The 27,133-nt window shown below is 34.4% G+C and overlaps 1 protein-coding gene across 1 annotated transcript in view; it reads right to left on the reverse strand.

Moving 5' to 3' along the window:
* Window positions 1-27,133, reverse strand: part of KIF6 (kinesin family member 6) — a 187,566-nt gene that overhangs the window by 158,866 nt on the left and 1,567 nt on the right. Inside the window, exons 3-5 of the mRNA XM_049833729.1 lie at window positions 24,363-24,437; window positions 9,152-9,299; window positions 4,457-4,566 (exon numbers count right to left, since the gene is read on the reverse strand). Coding sequence (XP_049689686.1) covers window positions 4,457-4,566; window positions 9,152-9,299; window positions 24,363-24,437 — 333 coding nt within the window. The remainder of the gene's footprint in view (window positions 1-4,456; window positions 4,567-9,151; window positions 9,300-24,362; window positions 24,438-27,133) is intronic.

A 27,133-nucleotide genomic window follows, 5' to 3' on the forward strand; every position in this document is an offset into this window, starting at 1 on the left:
TCTGTCTGGAGCATAAGCTACTAATGAATTCTCAGAGTATTCAATATGAATTACCTTGTTGTTTTGTTTTGCTTTTTTTTTTTTAAAAGTCAGCCAACATCATACTAAATCTTATACTCTTCCCTATCAAAGAGGACTTTAAAGAATCTTCACACAAAAATGGGGAATCAGTTATGCTGGCTCGAAGTTTAGATTACATTTTCCCCTGGCCACATCACTCCTGATTAATGGTTGTCTGAGCTTGCTGTGAAGTAGCTCTTCAACTACTGCAGTTTAAAGACTGACATTTTAACGTAAAATTACATTAATTTTAGTTTGCCTTCACATGCAAGAGTGTCACCTGCCGTAGTTTGGACAGGTAAAGCAGTAACTTATTGGTTGTCCTTACTTAATCTATGACTAATGTTCTATAACCTCAGTCTTTATTTTTGTTTTATTATTCAGTGCCAATAAAACCCTTACTTCTTAATAAATAATACAAACTAGTTAGGAAGAATGTGCACTGGTAGGTTATAACTAAAGTGAAATTGGTTTGATTCCGTATATAAATTATATAAAGTTATATAATTTAAGTATAAGTTATATAAATTACGAATGCACTGTACAACACAAAACCTGCTAGAGGAAAAAGCCTCTTGCATAACCACAGAGCAAATGAAGAGCTTCAGAAAATTTTTCCTGATTTGAACAGTCCTGCAATCTTTTATGAAAACAAGGGATAGCAGTAAGAATTCAAATAGTCTTGTACCAGCTATATTTTATAGCAATAGTTTTTTACTTTTTACATGTTTGAAAACATTCATTATTTCCTTGTACAAACATGGAACACTCTACAGTTACAACCAGAATTAGATTGTCAATATTAAATTCAATTTTTGCTTTCTAGAAAGTAAGATTCTTCAAATGTATTTGCATCTGTATATGTTGTTTCAGCTACAGTGTCACAAAACTGCAACAGTCAGCTTTGCATAAGCGACACAAGTTACAATTGTAAACTAAGGCATATTTTATGAGAAGCATTAAGGTATATAAAATGATATTTTCTATGGGCTACATGTAATATCATTACCACTGAACATCCTGATAACTGGGTTTTTTTCTGTGAAAATAAAAGTTTAATGGGATTTCAAAACCAAATTTAGTTGATGTATAAATATCGGTACCTATTAGAAACATGATACATATTTATGTATACATATATAAATATATATATGTATACATATCTCTACCTATGCATACATAAATAATTATGTAATTCTGTATATGATCTATATAAGCATACATATAAACAGATATATAGATATATGAAATACATTCACACATTTGTCAGGAATTTATTTCCAGAAAACTAGTGATTTTCTGTGACAGCCTCTTCCATTGTCACCTGGCAGACTCTAATGAAATGATTAAGCAGTATTAAGATAAAAACTTAATAGTTTACAGAATATACAAAGGATGCCTACACACAAAACCTTGACTTCAGGAGCTAAGATTCCAAAATTAATCATGCAATGATTAGATGCAATGGGCAATTTTAAAAATTTTTAGTATTTGCTTTGCCTTAAACTTCAAATACAATTTTAATATCTCGTTTTTGAAGTACTATCAACAAGTCTGTTGTGCACTTTTCATAACTTCTATTACCTGAATGCCGTCACTCTGTTTATTCCTTCCATTGAACTGATATTGTATAGTCATTAACATAGAGTTTGCTATGAAAAAGTACGTATCTTTGATTCAAATTACATCCCCTTCTTTTGCAGGAATATGGATAACAATACTGTTCCAAAACAATCTGCATACTTTACGAGGCTAATTATCTTTTCCTTAGTCTTCTAAAATGACACGTTTCTTCAACACTTTTCTTCTCTATCTTATATACTTGGGAGTGCATCAGCACAGACTGCTAATATCTACCCAAGCATAGAAAACCTGCATTTGGCTTTGTATAGTGCTCAAAACCTTGATGATCCACTGTGAAGTTCAACAGGAAATTATGCATAATATGACCCTTTTAAAGTACAAAACCCATAAATTCTCTTTAATATTCTCATTAAATACATGCTTTCAAACAAACTTGAGGAAGTTAGATTATTCTGTATTTTGCTTAATACCACTAAAATCTAAGAAGGTCTTAAGCACATAAAATTCTCAGAAAAATGAAATATGTTAGGTAATAAACATCTGATATATTTTAAAATATGTGATTACTATTTACTTATAAGTAACTACTGCTTACTTTGTAATTTACAAAAATTAACCAAGTAACTAAAATGTAGTTAATCATGCAACTACCCTTTCCTGCAATTTGTACTCCCTTTTTAGCTCAGAATGACACTATACATATTTTTAAATTTTGAATCCCTAAATTACTACCTTAAAAATAAACAAAAAATATTTCATTAATTAAATACTTTTATACAATGCTATATATGAGTGGTGAAGGTATAGTTTTAGTGTGCAGTACATATTTTTTTGACAAATGATGTACTGGAAAAAATAATGACCCTGTATAGTAAAACCATTAAGCACTTATTAAGATTAGTTACTCTGCAGAGAAAAAATTATTATCTCACTAAAACCCATCCTGGAATAGTATACATTATATAAGTAACAGGTAATTATGATTATCCCAGTGTGCTTTATACCTAATTCACAACTAAATTATTTGTCAACTTTTACTTTTTTAAAATAGACTAATACATAAAAGGAGTTATTCTTTAGCTTAATTGAATCACCATACATAAACAAATTTTGAGATTCTAAAATTCATGATTATTAGTAAATATTCAGAACCTAGTTTTAAAAAGTGACATATTTTATAGGGCATATGGCTGCCAAATAACTGTTTCAAATAAAGTTGCAATTAAATTAATCAAATTCAATTTAGTTCAATTGAATAAATTCAATTTAATAAAATGAATAAATGGAATGAGTTCAAATAAATTATTGTAAATAATAAATGAAATTAATCATTTAATAAACTTGAATAACTTAATAACTAACTTTTATAAGTTGACTAAAAGTGTAACAGCCTGTTTTTTTACACACAACTGTGGAGAAAATCTGCACCTGTAAAAATGGGCACAAAAATTAAATTCTTATTGAAATTAGTCTCTGATTTAAAATTTTTCTCTGCATAGCACAGGAAGCAGATAAATCAAAATAAATTCCTAAACTTTGCCCTGAAAGACATCAGTAAATACACAGTCCTTAGAGCACCAATGTGTCATAAAATAATAAAATTAAGTTCCATTTTACAGATGAAGAAAGTGAAGCAATTAGACCAACTTACAGTCCATTCTCACTTTGAGTTTGTCTGCCGCCTTCCTTATCTCTAGACTAGCTTGTTTTACAAACATCACTCTTGAAAGTTTTTTGTAGATATGTGTCCGAGATACCACATATTGTGCAGAAAACTAAAGCTATATTTTAACATAACCTGGAAGATGTATTTTTTTACAATAAATCAAATGGGCTTAATATGTTAATAAAATAATTAGCTATTTTCATATAAAATTCTATTGATTTTCTGTTATTGCTCCATTGGCAGTTTTCAGTACGTTTCCTTTCCTGTTCTTGTAACAGCAGCTATTTAATTGCCATTCATGTGTTTCAGTCACCATCATGTTGAGTGAGAAAGTTTATGGTTCCCAGCATTATTTAAGAGCATTTGCAAATCCAGTCAACAACTCACTTGTTTATACATATTTACTGTTTGTTGAGTTATTTTAAGAATAACACAGACTATAAACTGTTTTTTTCAGAAGAAACTTAGAAACTGGGATTTGGATTTCCTATAAATTATAAGATCTTTAACTTCACCAGACTTACATGTTCATGACCTACAAACCTTTATTTACTACCTTTCTCCAAGTATTAGTAGGTGCTAGTGTCTTATCAATGAAAACTATTATAACAGTCATCCATTCTGAAGTAAGTATATTGTCCTTTGGAGTTCCTTGTGGCCTTTTCTATCTGTTATTTACCTTATTTCATAATTGCTTATTCTAGAAAAATAATTATCCTTGAAGGAAAAGGTCCAGGTAGAAGCAGGGAGTTTTTCTTCCTACTGTTGCAAGGAAATACTGCCTGCTACATATGTTTCTGCCACACACACATACGTGCATACCATATAGAGACAGGCTGTCATGAGAAAAACAAGTATACCTTATCTTTTGTTTTCAGTGGCTGCAATAGATCTCTTCTGCATAATATCAGTATACGTTTTTAGTACTTCCACCTTCAGTTACTCCCATCTAGTTTCCCTAGCCTCTCTATATATACAATAACAGAAAATTTAAGACAGTGCTGATAAAATTGAGAAAATAAAGTACTCTGAGTTAACTAATGCTGAGATTAGTAGCAGTTTCAAAAAAGTCCCCAAACAATGAAACACGGCATACGAAAATTATTTCTGCTGGTTTTGATGATTCTCTGTAGTTTTATTACTTACGGCAAGTCTTCCAGCCTGGAGGCCTCGTGTCTTGGGTCCAGCAGATCATAACCACATTCATTGTAGATTTCTAAGTAGGAAACATGAGTTGTATACACTTTACTGCTATCCTGGATAAGAAAAGAAAAAAAAAGAAAAGAAAAAAGGAAGAGCTATTACGAGAAGTCAGAGCTAGATCAAAGGATAAATTTATCACTACAGCTTTTATGTTGCTTTGTCACTCTGTTGCTTTTTCTTTTCCTGGGTATGGTTTACCTTTTCAATTTGTGATACTTTTATGTTTTCTATTACCATATGTATAAAGGCTCAAGAAGCAAAAGGAAAAAAACAACAAAAAGCCCCCAACCAAAACACACACAAAAAACCCCAAATCAAAAATCCCCCAAACCCCACCATGCCCATAAATTTAGTCTGGGATTTTTTATTTGTTCCTTATATCTAGAAAAGTCTGTATAGTCTTAGAAGATGGCAGCCTGCTTACAGAACCATGCAACATGCATTTTTCTCTTTTATGACAAAAAAAGAACATTATTATAAAGAGGTAAACCCTCATATTATGGATAGAAAGACTATGCTTAAAAAAACCCAAACCAACAACAATAAAAACAAATCAAAGATTTACTTAATTTAGAAACATCAGTGACATACTGCTTTCCCCTCTCTTTATCATAACATTTAAGCACTATATACGATGTCAGCTGTAATCCTAAATTTTTGTATAATACATTGCCAAAATGTAACTTAACACAAATTGGTTTTGCAGACAGAATTTTCTCCTGTTCCAAAGCCAAATCCAAACAACATAAACCTCAAAATAATGGGCTATGATTCCCAAAATATAAGAAAATTAGTCACTTCTTTTCAGCAGATGAAGCTACTGTGAAAGCACTGATATCACACTCACAGTAGCAGCTTAATAATCCAATCCACTACAGTTGTTTTGCAAAATACTTTGAGATATGAACTTCCCATTTTCATTGAATAGTTATTTGCCATGGGGTTTTTTATTTATAATGACAGTTCACTATTTCAAGGGACAGCATTTAAAAAGATACACTGCAGATGGATGGAAAAAATATAGTAAGGAACTGTTCAAACAGGAAGCTGTGGAAATAGGAGACTTTCTGACCAATAAATTAAAAGGAGATGTTCTTAAAAACAAAGGGCTTGATTTGCTTCTCATTTGGGGTAAAATGTTTTGCTTCCTTGGTTTCAAATTGCAGTGTCTCAGTGCAAGTAAGAGCTTCAAAAGTTTTGTATTTTGTGTTCCTGAATTAATTTTCTCCTGTTCTATCCTACTTAGGGTTAAGAGGCAGATGACTCTTCTCCACTGTATCAGCACTTTCCAAAGCACAGTTGTAGATAAAAAGAAATGAAACAAGGGAAATGTGTGAAAAGAAAGGCAGGTGGAAAGATAAAACACCAAGAAGAGATGCTTTAAGATGCACCAAGAAAGAAAATGCACGAAACAAACCCCAATATTTGGAAGAAGGCAGATAGAAATATCCCTACAAGTATAACTTAAGCAGAGCTTTTGATCCAAAACCCAGTCCGAAAATGTAAACAGAAACATTTTTATTTTTGTAGAAACTATGTGCTGAAAAGATGACAGATAAACTAGTTATTTTTCATCTGATTTTGTTTTTATTACATAATAAGCACTAGAAAGTAATGTTGGTGTGTTGACACTGTATGTTGCTGGCAATTGCAAGATCAACTTGTTCACTTTCCACCACAAAAGTCCTCCATGGGGTCGTGTGAGTGCAGCAGAAGGTCTAAGACAACATCATCATGTGGCTGGTTTGTTTTTGTTTCTTTTCATTTCCATTCCCACAAAAGCAAGCTTTTGTGCACCTGCAATACGCTGTGTACATTTACCTGCCAAAGCCATACTTTGAAAGTGCCAAGGTAATTACTTAATATTGTTAAACCTTACTCAGACAGGGCATATTCATGTGGCTGAGACATATACCCTTATGAGTAAGAATTGGTACCCCTTATTAGATGAATGTCAGAGTACAAAAGTACAATGTAAGGATTGATGTTAACATCAAATAATATTTAAATTTTTTTAACTAAATAGCTTTGTTTAAATGTGAAGATTAATCTTAAATGAGTCATAGGCCTGGTGGAGTAAATGAAGAGAAAAAACATATATTACAGCAGACTCCTCTCTTCCTCTCTTCACTTTTGCTTCCTATAGTCACAAAAGCACCAGGATGATTGACTGTGTTCACTCATATCAGTATTACAGACACTATAAGAAAATGAAATGTCTTGTAAACATAATGAACAATAATCAGTGTGCTTACTCTGGTGCACCCTTTCACTTATTCACTGAGTTCATTGCATACAAATGTCAAATTGAAATAATTCTACAATATTTTGTTTATAACCTAATACATATACACCTCCGCCTTCCCATCCTCCTTTAGAAAAAAGTTCTTATACCTGGAATGCCAACCACTATATCATCAGCTAGTTATTGTTGTTTCTCACAGTCGCCTTATATGTGGCAAAAAATAGGATACGTTACTGAAGGTTTCTTTCTGAACTGCAGACTGGAGGTCAGTCAGAAGATTTATGATTTAGAATTACTAACTTAAAACTAACTTATCTATTTAATTAAAAATGTTGTTGCTGACATTTTATTTGAGTTTCTGAAGCATTTCAGTTGACAATTATCTTGACAATTAACCCTTACTTTTTAGAAAAATTAATGTAAGGATATAATAAATATTTCGGGTGTGGTAAGACTTTTAAAGTTGGGGGGTTTTATAATTTGTATTTATTCTGTTTCTGTCATTAGATGTTGAGACATTACAGTGTACTTGTAGTATTTTAAATGTCACTATTGCCTTCTGTAAAACTGAATTGATGCCATGTTTTCTGTACATAAAATGAATAAGCTGCCAAATTAAGTTTTGGCTGTCTTTTGGGGGGGCACAGTAGATCCAGAAGAACCATACAGTTAAATTGCAGTCAGCTTTCTCCTTCTCCCAAATTCTGCCAATTCTTTTTCTGCCAGGCATGATGACTTCTTTTTTTTTTTGCACAAGAAGCAACAAAACCTTTTTTTTTTTTTTTTTTTAATTCAAAGTAAAAGAGTAAAAGACTTCAAATTCAGTTGGGTACAATGATGTGTAAATAAGCTTGATTAATTTGTAACTGCAACAACTACACTTATGAATTCTGCAAGGTATTCTTCTTCTTGTAATGACAAAACTATTTTAATACTTTGTATTGTTCCCCCCCCCCCTTCTGCAGGTCACAGCTAGAGTTGTTGAAATATACTATTCATTTTTACATCATTGGATTCACCTAAAAAGTAAGTTTATAGCTCTTTGCTTTAGGTCAGTTACCACACTGGAGTAATGTGTTTTGCCCTATAAGTTATGCCAAATTCAGTATTCAAACAGCAGGTGCATTGAGCTATCAGTGACAGGAAAATCTTCTCTGCAGTATTTAAAAAATGAACAGAAAAACATTAACTGGGACAGAACTGTAAGACTCAGAATACTATAAGATGAGGAAAAAAGGAAGAGACAGAGAAATCATACTGGGCAATATTTACTACTGCCCAAATTTTTGGTGAAGCCAAATCAATATTTATATGGGTGTAGTGAAAATGTTTTTCTAGTCACTGTTAAATAGCGTCTAGGTACTGATACTGTTTTAAAAACAGACCAAAGGATTTTTATTATTTCCTTTTTTTCATTTTGCAAATAACACAGTACGAATAATTAATAACAGTAAATTATTATTGTTGTTGCTGCTGCTGCTGCTGCTGTTGTTGTTATTTTGTGACATTTTATTATTTACACCTTTACCTGTTCATATGTTATACATGTGTAATTATGTTAAGAAATGTGCCTAAGGATGTTTCTATCCAACTATACTCAGTGCATCAGGCATTTATTACTAATACCATATACACATAAAAACATTCCATACAAGTGCATAATTGGAGTTAAAAGGAAAACAGCAGAGAAGGAAAATTAATATGAATATCTATTTCCTTTCAAATACTTAAAGTATTTGCATTACTGACTTTAAAAATTGCTTTTCATCATAATTAGATGTATTTAGTGTTATCATTCTATAATATTTTCCAGCTAATAAGTAACATTAGGTAAAATAAAGGCATTAGGTAAAATAAATAGCTGAATATTTAAAAATGCTTAATATTCATTTTACTGTTTTATGGTTGGATTTGGGGTTTTTTTGAGCATCAGTCAAGCACAAAGAAATTAGGTAACTTATGAAGAGTGTGTAAGTAATGCTCCATCTTTTATACAACACTTCGTTTACAGAGGAATCAGAGCAATTTTTGTACGTGATGAGTGTAAGGCAGTGCACACAATATAAAACCAGAGTGGAGCTAATATAAGTGTTAAGACAAGGAGAACCAGCTATGTAATCTGAATGTATGTTGCACCAACTAAAAATAGCATGGTTTTTAAAACTACAAAAAACCCTCCAGTGATGTCCATTATTTTCAGGCCACTGCAACAAACCGGGTAAGCAAAACTATTACCAATGTATTCTTGCATAAGGTAACATGTCAAGTTAGGTATTTTCTTCAGTATTAATTTTAGGGCTTCCTCTAACACTACTACAAAAACAGCCTTTTGCAATATATTTAAGTATTTGTAAACCAGATATTAAAAATAAACAGAAAGCAATGTCCCATACCTTCTGCAATTGATGAAAAATATAAGATAGAGTCCTGGGAATGATGCCTCGATCACTGTAACGTTCTGCTCCTCCTGTGATGGTAAAAGTTTTGCCACTGCCTGTCTGACCATATGCAAAGATAGTACCATTATATCCTGCCAAAACACTATAGAATAAAAAAAGGGGAGATAATCCATATATAAGACATGACATTTTCTATCATCAACTTTGTATAGAACCAAAATATAATTACTAGTAATTCTTCATTACATAGCAGCTGTCTTCAGTAATACAAGAATACACTTCAAGATATGTATTCTAGATTCAGTGGAATTTAAACTATCTAGAACTGAAGGCCTTTTTGATACCTTGACTTACCCCGTTATGCAAAATCATCATTAGTCGATCATATTTATTACTATTTAATTTACCTTTGTATACTTTTTTCTTTGGCTGATGATTTTTTGCAAGGATGATATTTAATCTCTTAAAAGACTGTAGATGTCAGGAATTGTGACCGCTGACACATTACAGCTAAAGAATCTAGAAATATTTCACATATGACTTAATTGCAAACAGAGATGACTACATTGTGGTTAGAAACTCATGTAAGGATACAGTTATACCACAGGGTTTTTTTTATTCTGAGAATACTACTATACTAGCTATCAGACTATTCCTAGCTTAGATAAGGGTAGGCAGGAGAGCCTGTGCTTTTATCAGTGTAGTAAAATCTTCATTTACTATGAAAACACACAGAACCACATTGATAAAAGCAAACTTTTCTGTTAGAACTCTGAACAAGTTTCTGTGGAACAGAAATAGTAGCTATGCAATGGCATAGGTTGAAATGACATTCAGACTCAATCAGCTTTTTTCACGCCTCTTCTACTTGCAGAACAAAACTCTAGTTCAAATACCTTTCTCTAATTCACCACACGCTCACCATCAACTTCCACCTGATTTCCACCAAACAGTAGATAAGCTTAATGACAGTGGCACAGCTGCACGCTGTGGAGGAAACATAGGTCTCGGCTGCAGCTGACACACAACTCGGGAGCCATGGCTGACTAAACAGAATTTAAGTTGTGACTCAAAATATTTCAAGATTTTTGGTCCTGATTTTGTTCTAAAGGAGGGAGCTTTTAATGCAATGAACAAAAACCAGTCCCATAAATTATCAGTACTGATAAGTCAGTACAATTTGAAGGAACTATTTTTACATGCAAATATAGCATTTTTTTTCTTATTATATATGGCAAAATTTCTTACAGTATTTATGAAGACAGAGTCATATTTTTCTCAAGTGAGATCCCTTTGATGGGCTGATGTTTGAAATAGAAATAAAACATTTCATTTTCCCCTTGATATTAGAAGTGAAATTTCAGGTATCCAATGATTAAAATTTCTATTGATACTCATAGCTGACTACCATGCACTTCCTTTGTACAGCTCTGTCTCAAGAGATAAAAATACTAAAAATCTATTTCCACATTTCTAATTCCATTTCTTGTTAATTATTGTGAACTGCCCTGAGCTTGAAAAATATTTTAAGTGCTCTAAGATTTTATGCTTCACACTGACTGGCTATAAACAATGAGATAAAAATGATGGAGGACATATTTATTTTGAATTTTCTCTTGTCTGTAAAAGCAAACAAAAACTGAATAAACTTATAAAAAATTACCAGAATCACAAATTAAATAGTGATGAAATCAGTTACTGACTGTAATATTCAGATGGCAAATCAAACCAGAACTCATGAGAGTCTATAGTTGACAGAATATATGATAAAGATATCAGACTAGATTGTCATGCTTTTTTCTTTCCTTTCAGCAGCTGTCGGTTACAAAGTGTTTCCTGGATTCATCAATCTCAAAATTGTTCTACCACAATTCCAGCATCTCCTGACAAAGTATATGAAGGGAGCATTTGAAAACAAATAAAGTAATGAAGAAAGAATTATTTTCTTGACAAAACTTATCAGAAGCAAAATCTACTTTGGATTTCATTTACTACGTTTTTAAAGATCTACTAATTTTGCTAAAGAAAAGAAATGTTAAAATTATTCTTGTGTATTTTGTTTGTTGAAAAAGTGATAAATAAGCTAAGATTTTAAAAAATAAAAAGGGGCAAACAACCCTTGCATAATAGGAAAAGAACCATGTATAGATAGCTGCTGGTGTGGTGCCACGAGAGATGCAATGGTTCTCCAACTTACTAAAATTTAATTAAAGAACTGAGTAGTTGCCATATTGCTTATTTTAATTCATTACAGTAGGATATCAGAGACAAAAACAGAAACATGTAGAAAGGAACTACAGTGAACAACTGCTCCCAAAGACCAAAATGCTCAGTGTATAAAGATTTTAGATTCCAGATGTTAAAAATCAAAACAATTATTATTGTAAAACACCTCATTCATCTATCTTAAGAATTTCTAGTGCCCACTTTCACAGTATCTGAATGCTGAAGACAATAATGAGTTGTCAGAAGGTAGGGGGTGTCAAGCTCAAAGATGGCATATTCAAAACAAGCAAGGGGAGATGATTCTTCATGCAAAATGTAGTTAAGTTCTGAAACTCCTTGCAATGGGATGTTATGGATGCTAAAAGTTCACACAGACTTCAGTAGAGACTGGACTAATTAATGAAAAAAAAAAAATTATCTCAGGGCTAAACACAGTCAAATCGGAAAGTCCCTAAACTACAAACAACTAGAGGCTACCAGAATACTTGGGGGAAGTAGCTCTACATGCTCAAACATTTTTTTTTCATTTCCCCCTGCCCCCCAAGCATTGACTGTTAGTCCCTGTGAGACATAACATACTGGGCTAGATGGAACTTTGGTCTGACCCAATACAGTTGCTCTTCTGTTTTTACATCTCTGCTCTTTGGCTCTTCTAGATGTAGCATTTTGGGTTGTTAAGTTTTCTTACTCCTTCCCTTCTTTAAAGTTGTTAAAGATATATAATTTCAATTACTGTGACATGGCTCCCACAGAAAGGTGTGCTTTGCAATGTGGTAAAGGTATGGCTGCAAACTATTAACCTGAGGTCTCTGTACTTCACAAAAAGCTGTTGATTAGGATCACCACACAGGTAAACATCAGATAAAATGTAATATACCATACACTGTCAAAACACCTACAAAAGTCAGCGAGTTTTCTTTGTGTTACTTGATTCATATATTTCTTATATTTATTGCAGTGCATCAGCACAGATCTGAACAATTTTCCAGAAAACATTGAAAGTTCAGAAAATGTGAACATATCTATGTCAATAATGTATTCTCACAGTCCAATGTAATTATAGGTAATATTAACATTGCATTGCTGAGATGCACTGTGAAAGTGCTCGTTATAATTCCACAGTTTAACTCCACTTTAAAATCCAAGATGAAAGTCAATCTTCTTTTTTATATATGTGTGTAGGTGTGTATAATTTTATATATATAATTGCATCCTGCCCATATTTACAGCACTCATTTCTTTCATTCAGAGTGTATTAAAACCAACAACCAAGCCAATTTAAGAAAAGCCTGCTTGAGTTGCTAAGGAAGCCTGTAAGGAAAGAGGACTACCAATATCAGCAAAACTGCTGGCAAAGCCTTCTAAGAGTTAAGCGCAACGCCATGAAGAAAGGATGAAGAATAAATTCCCTTTCTAAGAAAACCACCTTTATAAAAGACAATGGACTAGGAGTTCAAGCAGGACTGATGGAGCTCCTTTGGCTTAGAAGCAAGCTGAAGACTATGATCTCACTTCCTGAAAAGAAGAGATGGGAAGATGCACTGAAAAGTCTCTACTGTATCAGCTTGTTCACAGAGAAACTTATGAACTAAACAGAACTAAAGCTTATGTGTACACATATATGTTTATGAAAGAACAAATTTCAAAACTTAAGATGTGTGACCACCAATCTGGGTATAATATTCTGAATATTAGCCAATATAAATTTTGAAGGTCTGTATGTAATAAAGTCTACATGGATTAAGTCACATAAAATCCATGCCTGATGTTACTAATTCACACTTCTTTTAAGGAACTTCTCTTGGAATCAGTGGGAATACAGGATGTTTTAGCAATGAGGCTTGTGGAAGAACTATTGTCATAGCAAATACTTGATAAAGATATACTTTGCTCTTTTTCCACTTCTAAGAACTTCAAGTTAAAAATAAATAACAAACTTTATCAATCTGACTTTAGTTCATTGTCCCAATGGCACTTGAAATGGTAACAATATATGTAGGTGGACCAACACCCAATCAATCAATAAATCAATTAAACCAATATCTATTTACTAAATACTCGGGAATTTTTAAGATACGTCCTTACTGTTTTCAACCTAAGATGCACAATGCCTTTAGGAAAATAAAAACATAGAAAGGTTCATAACCCTTTAGCCACCCATAAAATGTTATTTAAAAAACAACAAATGACACTGCAGAATTACCCTTGACAAAGTGAAGGGTCTCTCTGATGCTAAGAGTTAGTATAATGAGCAGAAAATATACGCACTCTCCCTTTCATCATGAAATGTAATCACAACAAGTACCTAAAAAAGTTGGCAACACCAGATATGAGATGACAAGAAGAGAGTGTATTTTCTAAACAGTGTCCACCAAAAGGATCCTTGAAGATTCTCATCTGCAAATTAAAGCTGTCCCCAACAGTAGTGGAACAGATTCTCTACTAGGAAAGTCGGCAGAGAATCAGCGGCTCTTTTCTGCCTATTCTGAAAAATCTACTTTGCAAGACGTCAGTTCACCCAGGCAAAGTCTGCATCTTTGCTCTGAAGACTCTCTGAATAAAAATCCCAAACCTTTGTTAAACTTAGTATTTGAAAGTACACAGGTTGACATGGTTATTGATGGTAGTCTTGGGAAGACTTTAAAATGTCCATACATAAAAATCATACACTAAAAGGATATTTTCAATCATGTCCCCTCAGTTTTATCAGAATATCCAGAAATTTGCATTTTTTTTTTTCTCCCAGGAAACTGAGTTTTGGCATGGTTAAGGAGACGTGTTGTTGAATAAATTGTCTCTTTACTACTTCAAACAAAACACATCAAAGACACATAATCCAAGGAGAGGCTTTGCTGAAAAGATCTTTCATGAACTTATGCAATGTTGTATAGCTCCCTGTTCAGAAGTTTATAGACTACTTCCAGACAGATTAGCTAAAAAGTTGCTGGAGAACTCTGTCTCTGGTATATTTTAGCAAAGTTACTCCTGCAACTTGTCAGAGCTCCTGGAGGGCCTTTGTTTTTTAATAATACCAAGCTCAGAACTATAAAGCCTGCTACAGAGAAAAATAAGTTTTTAAAATAAGATGATTAAAAATTGTCCAAATTTGTACATTTGTTTCACTGTGTTAGAAAATTTGGAGAGTTCATTTTCCTTACATGCTAAAACATGCAGGCATATATTTGTAACACCTTGTGACAGACTTCTTTTATAAAAACATGTATGTCTATGTGACAATAAATACATATGTTCACTGTATGTAAAGGTGTGGTGGATGATAAATTTTAGTCTTGTTTTTAATCACTGTAAGAAAAGTCAATTTAAAGCAAAATATTGGTGAGGAAACATCATGATTACCTGCTAAGTATTCCGAATTCATCAACAAGTCTTTATGTAATAAGCAGCTCTGTTTAGTAAAGTTGGTATCATTAAACAAGGTTTCCCTTGATGGAAGTCAGAATAAAACAGAGGAGGAAAAAAAAAGAAACAAACCCCCAAAAAACCCCAAATAAAGGAAATATTCAGAAACCAAAAAGAAAACAGTAACAACAGCTAATATAAATTTTAATGAAATAACAACATTAATTGCAGGCAAACAACTCCTAATCTGTGAATAAGTATTGTTTTATTACTGTCCTAAATCATCTTTATCCTTTTATTCTGCAGTAGAATTTCTAACCTAATTATATGCTCACTTCAAGATGATTTTAATATAGAAAAAGGTTAGAACTGTTCTTACATTTTACTCTAAGAACTGAATGTTTCTTTTCTTGTTAAGCACTGAAAAATTATTGCTGATTTTTAGAAACACAACAGCTTGTGCTTGATCTTACAAAGATAATCAGCAACATTTTTTAAACACAAAAAAAGTATTGATTATGTGCTCTGTATTGGATAGAATTGAAAGCACACCTTTTCCAAGTGAGACGTAGAGGTAGTTTGGGCACACAACTGACTACGAGATTAATTAGATCACACTGCTATATAAACCTAAACATATATTATGACAGCAACATAATTTAGCATGATGTGATGTGATAAACAAAAAAATTTCAAGTTTTACCTCCAAGCTATGACACAGACTACCAAGAAATCTCCCACAATGACAATATGTAAGACAGAAATTGCAATACCTTCAGTATTTTTCTAAACAAAATATTAAATAACCAGCAGGGATTTAGAAAACACACTGAGAAAGAGTTCTCCACCTGCACAGTATCATTAAGTAAGACCATGATCCAAATCTTACTCAAGTCAACAACCACCATTCCAATAATCTTACTGAGCTTTAGGTGGCATCCAAAGGGTGAGACAATCTGATGCAGATTTTTTGCTGGTGTAAGTGTGTAAACACACTATGGTATTTAAACATATCTGCATGTATCAAAAGTACTTCTAGGACTTTATGAACTCCTAACATATATTCTACAAATTATTTTTTTCCAATTAACTTGGTATACTCTTAATTTTAATACTTCTTTTGGAAAAGAGATGTAATAAAACCAGCAAGCTGAAGTAAATGTTCCTTAATTATTCCACTTTCACTACAACCTTAAAACTGCTTAATAACTCAAGTACTGTTACACAAAATCTTATGTAATGATGCTTGCTCAAGAAAATAAGTTTTGGCTTTATGAAAATGAATTATAACATGCTTTCTATTCTGCCCTTCAGAGTTTTTCAAACTGATGAAAAAAAAAAATCAATCATTGATTAAAATAGCAAGGGTTCAATATTTTAAAAGTTCCCTTACCAGTCATAAGACAGTCATAAAAAAATCCTCAGATTCCAGAGAAAATAAATTGTTAATAAGAAATGGTCATTACTTGTAAGGACTTTGCCAGTAACACTGAGGAAGAACAAACAAATTCTGTAACCCTGTACCTGCAACTATGATGGTCTGAAAGTATAAGAAAAAACAGGTATTGAGAGAGAGGTAGCATCTTTTCTTCAACTCGTTGATACAATTGGGGAAAAACAAGACTAGGCTCAGGGCTTTAGTGGACTATTGGTTTCTCGGTTACATTAGAAAGATCCCACCTCTTCCCTTACAATCTTGCGAAGCAAAAGCTGCCAATACAACTTTGTATCAATTATCAGGCACAGAACAATTCTGTCTAGTAGGGACTCATACATAAATGTAGTTAAAGGAGAGTGATGCCGTGTGGTTTTTTACCCTCAAATTTTCTTACTCAGTTATCAGTTAACTTCCACTTTCTAACTTATTCATGATTAGTAGCAATTTAAAAACATACACGGTGAGAAATTAACTTTTTGTTTAAAAATTCATTTTAGATCCCTGTTTAAATAAATGTCTGTTACAGAGTTATATACTGGCTTTTCCAGTCACTCAACTGACTTGCTTCATGCACTAAAGATGTCTAATTCCTAAATATAGGGTGTGATACAGAAGTATAACACATGCAAACAATTCCACTTAGATTGACAGATATGTTTACAACTGCTTAATATTCCTCAAGTGAGAAATTCCTCAAGTGAGAGCTAGACAATTTATAGGTAGTTACTACAGTTTAAAATATCATTCAGTACTTTGTCCTTGAATATCTCTGAGACAATATAAATGGTGGTATAAAGCCCAGTGACAGTAGACAGAAGTTGAAAGCAGACTGAGGTTGTTTTATTGTGGTTGGTTTTTCTGACTACATTTTGTTTTTAATTTCTAGTGAAGATCATTTTTTCTATTTAAAGTTTATGAACACAGAACTTTTCATTTGTTTCTGTGCTCATCCTTAACGAGACTTCAGGGAGGCTTTTGCCTAAGTATAATGAAGAACTCTGCTTCCTCTGCTGCTACACCAGTTTTGCTGAATCAAACAGAACAGTTACCATCAAAATTTGCAAAAAAAAATATAAAACAAACTCTCCCCCTTGAGTTGTTTCCAGTTTTGGACTCCCCAGTAGAAGGATGCTATAAAGAAACTGGAGTGAGCCTGACAGAACCAAGTTAATTTGGGCTGGGACACATCACACACAAGGGGAAGCCAAGGGAGCTGTTTTCTAACAACATGGAGAAGAGAAAGCTATATATGTACCTAACTACCACCTTCCATTATGCAATGGATTGTTACAGAGATGAACTCAAAACTCTTCTCAGAAGCTTACAATGGTGGGACAAGAGGGACTTGTGATAAGTTGCAAGAAGGGAAATTCCAAGTGGGTATAAGGAAAATTTTCTTCACAGTGAGAATAGTCAAGCCCTAGAACAGGTGCCCAGATGGGTTCTGGGATCCCCATCTTCAGGCATTTTCAATGCTCTGCTGGACAAGGGCCTGAGCAACCTGATCTAACCTTGAAGCTAGACCTGCTTTGCTCAGGAGGTTGGACCAGATGACCTACAGAAATCCCTTCTGACACAATTATTCTAAATTGTTGGCAGTAGGCATAATTCGCATAGAATCAGCAGCAGCAGAAGGAAAAAGTAAACAGTCCTTATCTGTCCCTGAAAACATGCTACAAACTGCTACAAGCTCTGCTTTACTTCAGACTAGCCTCAGTGCATCAGTTTTGTAACCATCAATGTGACAATCTTCCTCAGGGAACTCAGAGTGCTCTGATTCCTTTTGTGTTACTCCAAACTTCATTATGATAAAGACAAAGAAATAGTAACAACCTTATTCTCAAGTTTTTGACGTTGTCAGGTATTACAGATGTGATGGTCTGACAAATTATAGTCAATGTCTCAAACATTTGCTAAAGAACTTTGGTGGAGAAAACGGCCTCTGTAAAACGCTGGAGTTTTGTGAACAGGACAACATGGCCGGAGGAGAGGGCCCACGGAGGGTGGGACTGTGCTTCTCCAAAGCCACAATTCCTTATCTTAAGTGACCAGGAGAAGGAGCACAGCATATGCGCCTGGAGGAGGAGGCCCCATGGAAGATGGGACTGTGCTTCTATCTTAAGCGGTCATGCCAGCAGAAAAAGAGAGGCAACTCCGCAATGAACCCCCCCACCGCACAGCTCACGGACGGGTTCCAGAGAATCCTGGGAACGGGAACTGCGCATGTTGAGACTGTCGACTAACACACTATAAAATAAGGGAGAATGAGTTCTCAGTGCATGCCCTCCAGAATTGGATCTTTACACTGGCTGGACCAACGCTGGACCCAGGACTGCTGAAACCCTTTTCTTCTCTCTTTCTTTCTTTCTTTCTCTCTCCCTCTTTTCCTTCTCTCTTTTCCACAGTCCCTACACCTCATCCTTTCAAACATAAACCGTTGACCAAGTCTGAGCCTAGGAGTGGATCTAGCCGCCCCTGGGTTCCTCTTTGAGGAGTCCAGAAAGCAAGGAGGTCTGCTCTGAACCTCATGACTCAACAGGAGGGCTCTCCTTCTGATACATTTAATGTTCCTTTTTCCACTTCTTTTTCTACACCCCCCTTCTCTTTTGAAACAGCGGCTTAATGACATGTTGCAAGGTTCATATTGATAAGTTCACTTGTACTTGGGCAAGGTTAGCTAGGTTGAATAAATGTTGATTGTTGTTTGAACTCCCCTGGTGTCATTTCACCTTAATTCTGACACAGGAAATCCACAAACCTGAGTCGCTCCAACTGTGGGATGAGACAACAGACAATGTGGAAATCTTGTCTCAGCAATTGGTAAGTGAAGCCTGTCCAGAACACCAAAAGCCATCACAGCAACGATGAGTATGAAGTCTAGGCAAAAAGATTTGCTTGCTCTGACACTTAATTCCTATTGCAAGATATACTTCTCAGTCTTCAAAAGGATTAAAAAGATCACTTAAGTAATCTGTAATTTGTATTATTGTTTTGTTTAAAATGAAAAATTCTAAAGTGAAAGGTTTTTACTAAGTTTATAATATGAATAAATAAAACATGTATAAATGTTTAAAGTTAAAAAAAAGGCCTTATTAATTAAGGACTAAATTCTGTGAGTGTTTATATGTAGATAAGAGAAAAACCTGGGAACACGAAACAAATTTCAGCTTTAAAAATTAATTAATTTGATTTTGTTAGTTTATTTCAGCTTCATATTATTATTTTAACTTGAGTTCTGACATCTTCATTTTAAATGACTGGTAACATAAAGGCATGTGGTTGGAAAAAATATTCAATAACTATTAAAATGCTAGACTAATGAAAAAAGCAAAAAACACCAATATCTTTGATCTTGGGATACTGTCAGCTCTCTCGTTATCTTAGTTCTTGCTGACCTGAAATATTTTACCAATGTCCCTCACTTTCCTTCTTTCTATCTCAGAAAACCTCAATTCATAGTTATTTTATTTAAAAAAAAAAATAAAAATCAATACAGTCCTGGCAAAACCAGCCCCCAGACATGATATTTAAGATAAAAAGAAGGAAGAACTTCATTTGCAGGATCTGGAAAACAAGCTGTCATAGAGGATTTGTCTTTACAGAGACTCAGTATTTAGGTATCGTCTATCACTTGGAGCTCAGATTAAAGTTTATTTTAATTAAAATAAACAAAGTATCTCAGTATGAAATTTTTTCTTTATGCCTTTGACAGATTTATGGAGCAAATCTAATTTGGTAATGCCTCATCTTTCAACACTACCAATTTCCAAATGTGCATGTAACTGTTTTTGAGAGCGTAGTGCAAGCAAGTTTTCTTAGAAATTTCAAAAGGTCTTTCCTAAAAAGAAATAAGGTGTAATACAATTTCTTATTTTAACTAAAATCTCTAAATATATTTAGAATTCCACCATAAGCATTGCAGAAGATGTAACACAAAGATACTCTGAATCAAAGCTATCAAACTGTAGCCTATAATAAGCAGACTTCTTGAACAATTCTAAACTGTGCAATAAGTCAAAATAAACATGAGCAACTAATAGTCCTTTGAGATGAAACATTAATGAAGCTTTTCACTTTTTATTGCCTCATAATTGTACTCACTTTCAGGAAGAACTGCTAGCATTACTACTCCAATTTCTCAATTTAGGGAAAATTCTAAGCCACATTTGTTTCAAGCTGACATCCCCCAAAAAGTGTCCTTTTACTATATACAGATTCTACAGGTCTTTTGTACCTAAATCACCCACATTAGCAATAATACAGCTGTGATGCAAGGTTGCCTGCAGGTAAGCCAATCCACTACTTCCCACACTGTGCCACAAATACATCCAGGGCAGAATGGATAATTGTTCATACAAATATTTTTACTACATTTTCTGTCAGAATTAGCAGCAGAAAAAAACAGAGAAGAGTAAAGAGAAGTACTTTGTATATTACAGATGCTAATTCTTAGGATAAACACAGCATACAAGAAGAAACTAGAATCTGTGGCAATGGGAATATTATCCTGGAGGCTATCAGATCTTTCAAAAAAACATAGGTGATTGCTATTAGGTTTATAAACAGCTAAGCTTTTTCTTATTTGCATGATACATCTGAAAAGAAAATATTTTCAATATTATTCTTTAATAAATCAACACAAAACATTGGCCATATTAGAACTGAAAACAAAACTAATCCAAAGCATTAAGATTTTCCACTTTATTTCTGATTGCATTCATCATCATAACACTAGTATTTGAAGCATTATAAGAGTAACCTTGTTCTGTTGTTAGACTAAAGCAATGCTTAAATGTTAGGAAACTGTAAAAGAAGGATGTTATTTATTTTCTCTATTTTTGATAGAGTTAGTGCTGCTTCTTAAAGATCAAGTTGGCTCTGCACAAAAAAAATATCAAGAATATATATTTAAAATAAAAAGAGGAAAGCACAACCAAATAATAAAAAGAAACCAAGTAAGAGATGACTCAAGCATTAAAAAAAATTATTAAAAAAAAAAAAATCAAGCAAATCACATACTTAAAATGGTTTGCAGAGGCTGGCACTTCTGACTGAAGAAGCAAATTAAACGAATGTCTGGTGCCTCTGAAACCACAGGCAAGATGACAATGTAACTGGACTTAAAGAGAGAAAAGTAGTGGCCCAACATCAAAGAAAGCACACTGAAAAAGAAAAAAGAGAAAAAGAAGGAAAAAAGAAAGTAGCATCCAATTTCCATCCATCCAAGAACTAACTAGAAAGATTTTAGAATCCTTAACATTGCATTGTTGGTTTTAGTTTAAACAGTGCCTGAGGTTTTTTTTCTGAGCATTCAAGTCTAACTGAATTTTCTCGTGACTGTAAGTAAGCATGGCAAAGAGCCTCAAAATCTTACTGAACGATTTCATTGATACTTTCCTGCTACTTTCTTTTCCTTGGCAATACACAGACAGAAACTGTTCCCTTAGTAAAGTGACACCAACAATAGAAATGAATGCAAGAGAATGTTGACTCAGAAAGAAACAAATAATGAAGAACATTTTGCTATGAAAGACTGTGGTCTTTCAGAGTAACATGGCAATTCTTACTGTCCCACAGTGGAAAGGAAAATTGAGTCATTAACTATAGAGTAAAATAAATTCAGGCACAGTTCAGGACTCCATTAGCCAAGGAACATCATGACTATGAAGACATTTTGAAATACGTATTTTTGCCCAAGAAAAGGTAAAAATCAAGGAAGAGGATGAGAAACAGGAACGTACTTCAGGTATTGCCTACTCTACTATAAAAACACAAGCAAAATTATCCTTCAGTATTACCACTAACAATACAAACACCAATTAGAATACAAGCTTTAACATGTATAACACCCAGAGACAAAATTGTCTTGATTCAGTTAAGAATGATTTTATAAATCGAATTTAGCATTAAAGATAAAGACTCAGCTATTTGGAGATAATTGTATGCCTAAAGACCATTGATTTTAATAGCATTTAACTACTTTCATGTACTTAAAAATATCTAAAAATCAAAACTGAAGTCTACATGATGGAGCAAATCAATGTATAAAAATCTTGTATCAGCCAACACTGAAATAAAGGAAAACAACACTACTTCCTGTTTATTAGAGCACTGTATAAGTGTATTATTCAACTGGAAAACCTTTCCATATTCTCCAGAGGAAAAAAAAAAAATCAGTCAGTCTGTTGTTAGTTAGCTTTGATACTCTTGAGTTTTCGTTGAGGATAATTCAATCCATAGCATTTAACAACGAGGCTTTTAACCCTTCTCTTTCCAAGCACAGTCAAATAAGATAAAGAATTTTTTTCTGCAGTCACCATTAAACCCAGAAATATTTAAAGTTAAGTAAATGAGTTAACCTGAAGCTGCATGTTATAAAGTCAGATAAGCAAAGAAATCCCTTTTGGGTGAAAGAATAATATAACAAAATTTTTTTAAGCATATTTAACTTATTCTAGTGAAGTTTCAAATTCACTGTGTCGTGGTTTAACCCCAGCCAGCAACTAAGCACCATGCAGCTGCTCACTCACTCCCCCCCACCCAGTGGGATGGAGGAGAAAATCAGGGGAAAAAAAAGAAGTAAAACTCGTGGGTTGAGAGAAGAATGGTTTAATAGAACAGAAAAGAAGAAACTAATAATGATAATGATAACACTAATAAAATGACAAGAGTAGTATTAAAAGGATTGGAATGTACAAATGATGCACAGAGCAATTGCTCACCACCCACCGACTGACACCCAGCTAGTCCCCAAGCGGCGACTCCCTGCCCCACTTCCCAGTTCCTATACTAGATGGGACGTCCCATGGTATGGAATACCCTGTTGGCCAGTTTGGGTCAGGTGCCCTGGCTGTGTCCTGTGCCAACTTGTTGTGCCCCTCCAGCTTTCTCGCTGGCTGGGCATGAGAAGCTGAAAAATCCTTGACTATAGTCTAAACATTACTTAGCAACAACTGAAAACCTCAGTGTTATCAACATTCTTTGCATACTGAATTCAAAACATAGCACTGTACCAGCTACTAGGAAGACAATTAACTCTATCCCAGCTGAAACCAGGACAACTGGCTCCTCATTTTCACTGTCAATTACCCTCCTGCTTTATGTTGCACTTTTAAGAATAAAATAGAGAGAAAGAAGAAAAAAATAATCAAGAAAATGCAATTATAAAGAGCTAGGTATATTTTTACTTCCAAGCAACAGTTTGAGGAAGACTAAGCATTCACCTGATAATGTCTGTGTTCTTACAGTGCAAAAATGTGACAGTGCAATAGGCTGAAGAATGACTTACAGAATCATAGCTTAAACCAACGATGGGTCAGACAATGAATGAGAAAGAAGTTGGTACCTAAAGTAATACTTCCCAAATCACTACAAGTTTGGATTCTGAGCAGTAAGTTTGATCAACAAACAAACATTAAGCAGAAATTCTGCTTCCTCTAGTGTGGGATTTTCTCCCCCATTAGAACCAGTACTAACTTCAACAATGTGGGCATAAGCTGAGCAAAGAGAATGGCATATTGAAGAATACATCCGGTTCAGAGTGGCATTCAATCTGCACAATGAATGAAGAGGGCTTCTACATCAGTCTTAAATGCTTGCCTTTGCAAACTCTAAAATATGAGCATTGTTTGTCTGTTATATGGAGGAGAAAAACAAAAACAGTGCCAAAATCACTGGCTTACACATTAAGAAAAAAATAACAAGAGCAATAGTTGAGAATATCTTCACAGGTATTACTTCATGAGTGTCCCTAACTTAATGAAAACTTTACAGGAGAATAAGATTTTTGTTAGGTTTACCCCTTCATGGAACTATATAGGGAATATTTTTCTAAGGCAATGAAATGAGCTTAAATTATAGACAGAAAACTAATTTGCAATGAAGTGAGCTTATATTATAGACAAAAAACTAATTAGACATGCATTTCTATGCCTATGCAACAAAAAAGGCAACAGTGGCAGTGCTTTTTAGGAGTTAAAAATGGAACCTTACCATACATAAAATTCTCAGGGGATTGTTGCACGTCTCCTAGATTCAGACATGTCAGTATTTAGAAAATTAAAACATCAATCCACTTTTACAACAGTGAGACAAATATTTACCAGCTCTCCTGCAAGTAATACAATAAAAGCTATTTTTGACCCTGTGTTACCCCAACTATCCGCAAGATCAACAACGTACCATTCTGCTACTGGTTTGGCAATGCTGTCAAAAACCACATCTTGTTTTGCCTCTTGATCAAAAATTTTCTGAAATCTGAAAATATTAAGCAAATAATAATTGCTTAGAATCTTAAAACACTACTTGATTCATACATTTTGTTTGTGTTTTTAATAGTCAATGTTTACATCATTAGGCTTACATAACTTAGTACAATGTTTTCCCTGTAGTCTTAACCACAGCATGCCGTTGTGCTATTGTACATAAATAGGCTGTACACAGTGCTGCTTTGACAAGATCTGTACAATAAAATCCTCTGATAAATGATGTGGCTTAGAAAAAAATAAACTTATTTTAAATCTATCAAGAGAATCAGTGTTTGTAACTGGCACCACACTGAAACCTGGATAAATGGATTACACTATAACCAAATAGAGCATCTCACCACTACAGCCAGGCTCACATTTTTTAATAACTATTTCTTTCTTTCTGCTGCACAGTTACTGTAAGTCACAAGGAGATATTTAATTCAATCTAAGTTTTGTCACTTCCTATATAAAATACCTGCAGTTGTCTTACAGAATCATAGAATACTTGAGGTTGCAAGGGGCCATCTTGCCCTCAGAGAGTCAGCTAGAGCAGGGGTCTGTCCAGTCAGGTTTTGAGTATGTCAAGACATGGAGGCTCCACAACCTCTCTGAGCAACCTGTTCCAGTATTTGATCACCCCACAGTAAAAAAGTTTTTTTGATATTTCTTGTATGTCAATTTGATTGCCCATTAACTCTTGTCCTGTCACTGGGCACCACTGAGAAGTATCTGGCTCCAACTTCATTATTTCCCCACTCCCCATCAGGTGTTTATACACATTGATAAGATTCCCTTGAGCCTTCTCTTCTCCAGGATAAACAGTCCCAGGTCTTTCAGCCTCTTCTCACATCTCAGACGCTCCACCCCCTTAATCATCTTTGTGTCCCTTTGCTGGAGCCCAGAACTGGACACAGAACTCCAGATGTGATCTCACTGGTGCTGACTAGAGGGACCTGCTGACAATGCTCTTCCTAATGAAGTCCAGAGGCTGTTGGTCACCTTTGCTGCAGATGGTGTGTTGCTGATTCATGTTCCACTTTTTGTCTACCAGGACAGGGGGGTTGGAACTAGATCACCTTTAAGGTCCCTTCCAACCCAAACCATTCTATGATTCTATGACTCCAGGTCCTTTTCTGCAAACCTGCTTTCAGTCAGCCCTGAGCCTGTCCTGGTTATTCCTCACCAGGAGCAGGACTTGGCATTTCCCTTTGTTGAACTTCATGAGATTCCTATTGGCCCATTTCTCCAGCCTCTTGAGGTCCTTCTGAGTGGCAGCACAACTATCTGGTGCTTTGTACTCCTGAAGACAACCCTCTGAGGCCAACAGCTCAGCTCATTTTCAATACCCCTCACTGTGCACTTACGTAGGCTTTCCTGATCCCATTCCTCAGCCTTCCTGGGTCACGTGACACTGCTCCCACCTCTTGTACACTTCCTTTTTATGTTCGCATTTAGTCAGGAGCTGCTTCCTTATCCATGCAGACCTCCTGCTGCCTTTGTGTCATTTCCTGTTCATCTGCATGGACCATTCTTGATCTTGGAGGAAAATCAGCCAGCTCTCCTGGACTTGTCTCCAGGGCTGTGTCTCATGGAATTCTTTCAAGAAGGTCCCTGAACAGGCCAAAGTCTGCTCTCCTGAAGTCCGGTTCTGACCCTACTTTTTGCCTTGCTCCCTTCTCTCATTATCCTGAATTTCACTATCTTGTGGCCACTGCAGCCAAGGCTACCCCCAGGTTTAATATCCCTGATAAGTTCTTCCATGTTTGCAAACATGAGGTGCAGCAGAACTTCTTGCCTCATCAGCTTTTTAATCATATGTTAGGAAGTTGTCACTCATATATTCCAGAAACCTTCTGGGCTGCTTGTGCCCTGCTGTGTTGTCCCTCCTATCGGGAACTGTATACTCACATAGAACTTCACAGGGTATATAGAAAGGCACTATGGACACCAGGTATAGAAAGGCACCACAACTACAAGGGATTATGCAGTGTGTACAATATCAAAAACAAATGTGATACACAAAATACAGATGCATATATTCTATCCTGCTAATGCTTAATCAGTCAAGCAATTCAAACGATTGTGTTTGATTCTTTATATAAGAGAGTAATAACAAAGGAGAATAATGTTTGAGGTGACCAGGGTAGATAGACTGCATGAATGGGTGAGTTTTATGGAAGAAAAAGAAAAGCTTACTCCATAGCGTTATTTTTGCATTGTCTTAAGGATAATAAGGCATAGTGCTTCTCAAAATCCATCTCTTTGGACTTTTCAATTAATTATAAAGTCAGAAAAAAACATCAGCATTCATTATAGCTGGCTTGGGCATCTGCAACCTAAGCTAATTTTGCATATTAATCTAGTTGGAGAGGGCAGCTCCTCTCTTCCCAAGCAGAACAGATTTCCTTAGCTGATGTAAAATGACATCAGTCTGAGCTGCAGATGTTTATCTGGGGCTCTCTTTTTTAACAGCATAGTGCAACAAATTTACTTGATTTGTATTATAAAAATAAAGACTATTAAACTTGGAAGAAGACAACTTCAACCTCATCATTAGAGGTGATTATAAATCTAGTTTTCTTTATCATCAAAATTTTAAAATGTTGCCTCCAAGTTTTCTGTTGAAAAGATAAAAATATTTAATTGATATTTCTGGTACTTATTTTTAGTTTCTAAAAAATATTTATATTCTACAACCAGGGT

This window comes from Accipiter gentilis, chromosome 30, assembly GCF_929443795.1.
Source record: "Accipiter gentilis chromosome 30, bAccGen1.1, whole genome shotgun sequence".
Classification (NCBI taxonomy): Eukaryota; Metazoa; Chordata; class Aves; order Accipitriformes; family Accipitridae; genus Astur; species Astur gentilis.